The 8,524-nt window shown below is 36.1% G+C and overlaps 1 protein-coding gene across 1 annotated transcript in view; it reads right to left on the bottom strand.

Moving 5' to 3' along the window:
- Positions 1–1,817: 1,817 nt before the first annotated feature.
- LAMP2 (lysosomal associated membrane protein 2) overlaps positions 1,818–8,524 on the bottom strand; it is a 36,286-nt gene continuing 29,579 nt past the window's right edge. The window contains exon 9 of the mRNA XM_006191314.2: positions 1,818–7,062. Coding sequence (XP_006191376.1) covers positions 6,923–7,062 — 140 coding nt within the window. The 3' untranslated portion in view covers positions 1,818–6,922. The remainder of the gene's footprint in view (positions 7,063–8,524) is intronic.

Genomic DNA, 8,524 nt, shown 5'->3' with positions numbered 1-8,524 from the left:
TTTAGTCTCTTAAACACACTAATGCACAGTCCAAATGATTCATGGTGCAGAACAGTTTGAGGGCAGAATGATAATGATACGTGATCAGAATAACTGGATGAGCCTACTCCGCAAAAAAGTGACATTCAGGGCTTAACATTACTGATGGCGTGTAGCACAAACCAGCCTTGGTTTGATCTTTCAGAAGGCACAACCTCCGTCTTCCCCTCAAGCAGGCTGGACAAAATTCAGGTTATTTTAAGAATACTGAAGAACATGCATAGGGAGACTACATGCAGGACAGAAGAGTACAGAAGTCAGGCTTCTGTCATCATTTAATGCAAGCCATAAGGTTTTTAAAAAATCTTTTTTCAGATTCCACATGTGATATCATATATTTCTCTTTGTCTGACTTACTTCACTTAATATGATAATCTCTAAGTCCATCCATGGTGCAAGGACCTACTCTATAGCACAGGGAACTATATTCAATTTCTTATAATAAGCTATAATGGAAAAGAATCTGAAAATATATGTATATATATGTATGTGTATGTATAACTGAATTGCTTTGCTACATACCTGAAACTAACATTGTAAATCAATAAAAAATAAAATTAAAAAAATCTATGGTTTCCGAGAAGCCAGGACACACAGTGGCTGAGAGCAATGTTCTTTGAAGGTAGACAGAGCTGGGCTCAAATGTCAGTCTTGTCACTTACTCTTTGTGGGACTTTGGTTAAGTAACCAACTCAAGCCTGTTACCTCCTCTGTAAATTGCAAATGATACCACCCAACCTGAGTTGCTGTGAGGGTTAAATGTGTGTTAAGTGCACAGCACTGTAACTGCTCAATAAAACTACCGCTGCATTTTCCTACTAAAAATGTGTTGTGTACCAGGATTTCTCCTGTTTATTATCTCTTGAAATAAAGGGACTCAAATTTACCCTGCCATCAAAATACATACAGACATCAAGAGCAAAGAGAAAGCAAGTTTCCTTAGAATGCTAAAAGCAGTTGTAGCATTCACAGTGTACACACTGAACTGTTAAAGATGGATGTCCAAGTTGACTTTTTAGATACATGGCAACATGCGTAGAACCATTCTTCTTGCTTAAGTCTTACAGTGCTTCTTTCAGAGGCCCTGTGAGGTGCAGTTGTGAAATATATTCAGCGAAGAAGCTGAGACAAGAAAGACAGGTTCTATTGAGAATTCCCTCCCTAGTCCCACAAATGCAAGGTAAGGCCATTTTTTGACTGAATTAAAAGCCATTAAACATTTAACAATCAGAAAATGAAACCCTGTTACTCAGGAACTATGGAGAGATCCAAAGTTTACTTCCTTCTCCCACCAAAAATGCCTCATGTAAAAAAGAATGTCGTCATTTAATCCAAGCATATAACATTTGAGCATTAGACTGGATTATAAGGAATTTAAAGGAATTTTCAGAAAATGGATAGCTCCTCCTGTGCCCCTCCCACATCCCTGAGGTCTATCTTGCTCCAAATGGAATGAATTTCAACAGTGAGTGGTTTATCAATGCAGACATACGCTAAAAGTACATTTATTATGAAACTCTTACATTTGTTAGATTTCCATATTTTACTTCCAATATTTTCTTGGAATTTTCATGACCACATAGGCCCCCACATTTGAAGTGTCTGCACTAAAGGTTCTAATGTCTTCTTAATGATGGCACTTGGTAATTTGCAGACCTAAGAGATCACATGAGTCCTACTGACAATTCAAGAAACAAGAACTTGAGGAACTTAGATGATACAAATTAATCCAAGCTCTTAATACTAAGAACATGGAATAAAAATAAAGTTATCCATAGTGATATAGATTATATCTTTATTATATTTTAATCCATCAATCTAAAAATCACACATATCAGATCAAACAGGAGTACCACAGTATGCTTTATTTAGCAGGTATTAATTAGTTCACTATATTGATACATCCAAAACTTTAGGTAGCAGCAAGCATCAGTCCTTCCAAAGAAGCTTGGGTGAAAAACAATTCTTTATATTCATGAGTTCAAAGTCCTACTATCTGATCCATTGTTGTACTGACATAAAAATGAACTCAGTGAGCAAAGCTAACTGAACACTCAGTTCGTAGATTTTGGGCTTCCTATTTTATTGGAGTTGAAGCAACTTTTGTTTTAACCTTCTGTTAAAATTTTGTGTTTTTCATCTTAATTCTCAAAGAAGAGTTAAACACACATTTGCTAATTATCTAAGATAAAATCATGATACCTAATGAAGAATTAGTCATACTAGTCTCCTACCCAAAAGGTAGAAAAAAACTTTTAAATGAAACCGTAATTCTGAATGTATATGATCTTTCCAATCCACATACCTGGCAAGGTCACAAGCTGATTTAAATAATCGGGCTTTTAGACAATCATCTCAAAAATATTTATTGAAACGAAGCCACTGTTCTTTATGGTGCCATCTTTTGACGAAATAACAAATAAGCAATTGTTTTCAAAGGAGAACATTTTAAAAGAAAATATTCTTTATATACTTAGCAAATAGAGAAGAGCTTGAGTCTGCAAGTCAGAGTTCTAAGGGAAACATCATTGAGCAATCTGACTTCCTACTCCAGTTTGGAATATATGCTTTTGAGATGCACATATGAAGACAGTAAAGAAAGATGTTGATGAATTTTCTTTTTTTTTTTAAACAAAATTTTCCAATTCCAATTATTGCCAAAGAATTTTGGCATCAGTTAATGGCAGCAATACAGTGGTGAGCATCTGAATTTTGCTGAGAGGTAGATGGGAACCAAATCCTTGGATTTAATAACTAACTTAAGATTTAAGCTTAATTTTTTAATCCAAGGAACATTTTAAAAGTGAAGGCAGGTCTTTGGAAACTGTTGTTTTTTAGTTATATAGAGATAAAACAGCTCGATAAAACAAACATCTGCCTTATGCTAATAACAAGTGTGCAAAGCAACCATTTGGACACTACAGAAATACAACGCTGTGCTTCCAAATCAAAAGACAATTCACTAGCCTAGCCAATCAAGCAGACACTGGGATGAGTGGTCTCTAGTACCTTACTCCAGCAGCCAGAGCCATTAGAGGTCCCTTTAGGGATAGAAGGCTGTATCAAGACCAACAAATTACAGAATAATCCTGGTCCAGCTTTGGCCAGGCAGTCATCTCATGATGACACTTCAGGGCCCACTAGCCTCTAGAGTTAGCACTTGGCTGCTGCAAGAAAAAAAAAAAAAAGAAACCAATACATTAAAAATATCAGTCAGAACTTATTCATATAGGGGATGAGAGAGTGCAAGAGGCACACAAAACAGAGACACTTCGTTTTGTTTTACTGGAGGATGAATTAACTTTCTGAACAAGTTAAGGCTCTAAGAAAAAAAAAACTCTAAATCATAACTCTAAAAAACCATAACCCATTCTATGTCAACACCTTAAAAAAAAGCTGAAGATCTTAGCATAAATGGCAAATCTGTGATAATCGATATATTCCAAACTCCAGTAGGTCCCCCCACAAAAAGCATCATTGTTAAAATGTAGTAGCTACTAACCGTAATGAAAATAACCAGACTTTTGCTATTAAACACAGTACTATGAAGCCCTTTCTTTTCTTTTTTTTAACTAGCAGAAAAACAGATTTAAATCACCTTGATTAGGCGATGGAGAAACTGAGTCATATTATCACAAACCAAATTTTATGTTTACCACCAATGAAAATGAATTCACTGTGTTCCTGAACTTATTTCCTGAAGCAAGGTAAATTCTCTAACAGCTTTGATTTTGCAAATAATGTCAAAGAAGCAAAATACAAGAAACTGCAACATATAAAATCATACTTCAGTAGAAATGCTTTCATAATTGCATCCAGAGGCTTAAAATCATTTACTAAAAAACCATATTCTAAGCCACAATTTTTCTTTCAATTACACTTTTACAAAGGAAGAGAAAATAGGAAAAAAAAAAGGAAGAAATTGGTCCTAATACATTTTTTTTTCTTAAAGAGTGCTACTCATGCTCAAGTTAGCTAGCAACTCACTTAGGTTAATCTGTGTATCTTAAACAATCGATTGCACAGCATTTCCTGGCTTTTAGCCAATTGAAACGTAACTTGATGGCCAAAAAAAAAAAAGCACTAGATTTAATTAATTACACAGACTGATAACCAGTACGACTTTTCCTTCTTCCAATCATATAAGAGATAAAGACAACAATTATAAGGAAGCCCAAGGCTACACCCACTGCAACAGGAATAAGAAAGTTGAGGTCAGAGTCAGCAGAACATTCTTCAGCTGTTAGAAAAGAGACAGAAAGCAAGGAAAGGAAATTAGTAAGGAATGCAATTAAGCAGAAACAAACAAACAAGAAACAAGCATTTTCAAAGTGTACATAGGTTAGTCTTTCAGAGCATTACCCCCTATTTTCTTATTTTCACTATATCCACCCAAATATTTCCAAGCAACTGATCTGCCTGTATCTGTCACTTCATCTCAAATCACACCTAATTCCTTAGTATAAAAAGCAGAAGGTAAGGGAAGAATGGGAAAGGGTCCCAAACAGAATTGTGCTTGCCTAATATGGGAAGATTTTATGGTGAATTGTCTAATGGCACCAGGGGGAAAAGGCTAACATCTTCACTTAAAAACCACTGCCTGCATATTTCCCCATTCCCTTTCTCCCCTGCCACAACTATCATGAAAATATAAATAATTCTGTATGGGTAATAAAAATAAAATTTAAGTTAAAAAGGATTTAGGATCAAGAAAATGCAGTATAATTTTTTCACACAAGTATTAGGTAGCTATCAGGTTATATGTAATTCTTTTCAGCTGAATAGTGGCCTGGGCAGATAATAGCAAAATCCAGTGGACATTGCAGTCCACTCCACTGGACCACCAGGAAGGCGGTGTGCACGTGCAATGTCGATTTTGAGCTCCGGATTCAGACAGAACTGAATTTGAATCTTGACTCTTTCAATTACTAGCTAATGGGCCTTGGTCAAGGAATTAACTGGGTTTCATTTTCCCCATCTGTAAAAGGGGGATAATAATACCTATATTATAAGATATCTGAGGATTCAAAACAACTTTATTTCTAACGTATGTGATGCATATCTCCCATGTTTTTGATCCCATCCAAGGTTCAGGTTTTGAAGTAGCAAACAGAGATCAAAATAGGAGCCACTGAAAAAGCCAATATTCAGTACTTTTAAAAATACTTAAGCAAACAAAGTTGGTATCATGTGTCATTTACTGAAGTAGTACTTAGTGCAGGAACTCAAAGTGCCCAATTCTGACCTCACAGTTTCAAGCTTAAACTAGTTTTACTATTGAGTGACTAGGTTTCATTGGGACAATTTTTATCAAAATGCTACTAATGGTTTTGTTGCCCACTAGATATGTAACCACAGTGAAGTCACTCTTCTTTCTGTAAAAATTATGGGGTTAGAGTAAATAATCTTTAAGCTCCTTTCCAGCATAAGTCTAATGCAATTAACAAAATGTGATGTTTGGTGTTATTTATGATTGAATAATAACTTGCATTTTTTCCTCTAATTTTATCTTTTCCTCCTCTTGCAATTTTGTCATTCATTAAAAAAAAAACAGTTGCTAAGGTTCTGAGTATACATCATGAATTTCAGTAATGACATTAGCTTTTATTGAAAGTTTTACTGTTTTACTGAAAGCTTTCAGAGACTGACATCTGGGTACCAAAATACTGTAATCAGTGAGTTACAGAAACTCTGAACAAGCCAATATATACATAGAATGAATTAATAAAATAATCACTTCAATGTGAAAGTCTCCTTAAGTCTATTGATTAAGCTTCCTTCTTATTTATCTCTATATTCAACATCTGTGCTGCACTTTTAACACGGAGCATGCTTCAATAGGGGCTGATTATCAAGTTCATTTTAATGCCAACAGCTTCTCTCTACACCCCCATCTATGCTCTGCCCCACAGGGGCCATCCTGGCAAAAGCAAGAGCCTAGTTGCTACGCTTCACTGCCTCCCTTCTGAGATTGCTGTTAGCTTACATTTCATAAGTACTAGTCTGATGACAACACTAAATAGATTTTAATGCTCTAGAGATCAACAATATGAGGTAGAGAAACACAACACAATCTCTCCTAATTAGTTCATAGAATATTTCTATCTTTCAATGCCAATCAGGCATCCAAGGAAGAGAAAAACATAAGGGAAAAGAAAAGGCAAATGGTTAAACATGCTTGAATCTTTTCAGTCTTTTGCTGAAAAAGAAATACTTTTTAAAACTGAAGCCAGTTTAAGTTCTGTTGTGGCCTCTTGGGTCTGTTTTTTACCTAGGGAAAAATCACAAGCCTAAGATACTGAATTTATTTGTAACTTGAGAAATCAGCCAAAGTCACGTAAGCTAAAAAATGCTGATGGTCCTGAGGACATTCAACTAAAAACCAAGTTTAAGCATAGCTGATGGGCATTTAGACCACATCAATATTTATTTAATGAACTAGATGCAAAGGCACTGTGATGAGTTTAAATCAGGATAGTTCTTATACATTGAAACAGAACACCGGTAGTGAAACAGTATTTATTAATTCCATTAAGAGACAACTACATATTTTATCCTCATAATGGCCATGTTAATAAGTTTAAGGTATCTTAGGTTAGAATCAAAATTTGGCCAAGGCTTCTTAAGACAGATCTTAAAACATTGCACACCGATGTTCTTTTTAACAAGTTTGTCTTCAGGACCAGTAAACACAACATTTTTTAAAATTTTAAGCTGTTCTATTGACAGTTCTTATTAATGAAGAATTATCCCAAAATGCTGGGACTGATTTGAATTAATGTTTCAATATATCCATCTTAAAGAACAAAGTGTTTCAAAACTGAAAGGCAAGAAAATCTTGTTATGTGCATGTATTTTTATATAATCAATCAGATTGCAGGTTCTAAAACTGCTCATATCCAGCATGATGGCGCTTGAGACCAATAAAGTAAGCCAGCAACACTAGAATAAGCACTCCTGCCAAGGCTGCTCCCACCGCTATGGGCACAAGGAAGTTGTCGTCATCTGCACTGCAGTCTTGAGCTAGATGTGGAGAAAGGACAATTGAGAACAGAAACAGTGACAAAATGTCAAATCTGCACATTTTAAGTTAAAATGATAGTACTTCCCAACACATATAGTTTGTTTTTTTATACCAAGGCAACAAATCACTGGCACTGATACCAGCAAATGAGATGGTCCACAGAAGTGACTTTCCAAACAACCAAATCATGCACTTTAAAGTACCCCCACCAAATGCAGTCGTTTTGGATGAAAGATATATAAAGTGATTGCATACTTCTCGGATTTCTTAAACAGAAGATAATGGAGAAATACAATTAGACTTTCCTTGATGATCAAGCTGTGAGCTTTCAGAGGCAAAGGGTAAAGATGTGGAAGCAGCACAGTGCCTGGAACACTGCAGACTGTGAAGCATTAATGAACAACCATACAAAGCAGATATAAGAACTCAATGCACAGCAATATGGGGGTCATTTAATAGTAGGAAAAGATACAAACTGGCCCTGATTGCATAACTGTTTGCCTCAAGATGTTCAGTCTAGTGTAAGAATCAGACAGGAAACCAGCGGTTTTAATTTCAAAATGTGCTATAACGGGGGAAGGCAACACACAGTGTCATGGTAGTATTTCAGAGGCACACAACTCAGCCTTGTTACACAAGACGTAGTTTGAAAGAGGTGCCACTGGAGCTGAGTTTTTAAGAATGAATAGGAATTAACCAAATTAACCATGCAGGAAATGGGCTTCCAGGTATAGAAAACAGCACAGACAAAAATATGGAGGGTCAGAAAACATACCACTTCAGGGGAAACGCAAGCAGGTTGTCGTAGCTAAAACAATGGATCAAAAGGTACTATTGGAAAAGAGGTAGGAAAAGGGTACTAGGATCAGCTCACAAAGGCATTGTATGCTCGAGGTAGTTTGGTGTTATACTGATGGCAAAAAAAAAAAAAGCGACAGAATTTTAAGCAGGGTATTTTTGTCAGAAGTTATGGCAGATGGAAGATTGGAGGTATTAAGTTAGGAAGCGCCTCTATTGCTAGAAGCCAGATGACCAGTAATATGGTCCTGAACTCGATTAATGAAGTGCAGACGCAGAAGGGACTGACTAGAGATCCAATTAGAAGACAGAATTGACCAAATGGATGTAGGGGGTGTGGTAGGAGGAGATAATAGAATGGCCTCCAATCCCATGCTTGAGTGATCATATAGATGCTGGTGCCATTCGTGATAGGGAACACAGGAGGAATGCACACATTTCAGGTTTGTAGTTACTTTTGTTTGTATGGGTTAGTTCTTTTCAATTTAATTTAAAAATTTTTTGTGTCGGGGGAGGGTGGAGAGGGATATGTGGAAGAGGAAGACATTCAGTTTTAGATCTGCTGAGTTTAAGATACCTCTGTCCCAACCAAGTAGTTGATGTACATAAGTGATATTTCAAACCAGAACAAAGATATTTCTCAGCAAGGGCAGATGGAATAGT

The sequence above is a fragment of the Camelus ferus genome, chromosome X (genome assembly GCF_009834535.1).
Source record: "Camelus ferus isolate YT-003-E chromosome X, BCGSAC_Cfer_1.0, whole genome shotgun sequence".
NCBI lineage: Eukaryota > Metazoa > Chordata > Mammalia > Artiodactyla > Camelidae > Camelus > Camelus ferus.
Note: the sequence above shows the minus strand (reverse complement) of the source record. Positions and strands in the feature narration are given on the sequence as shown.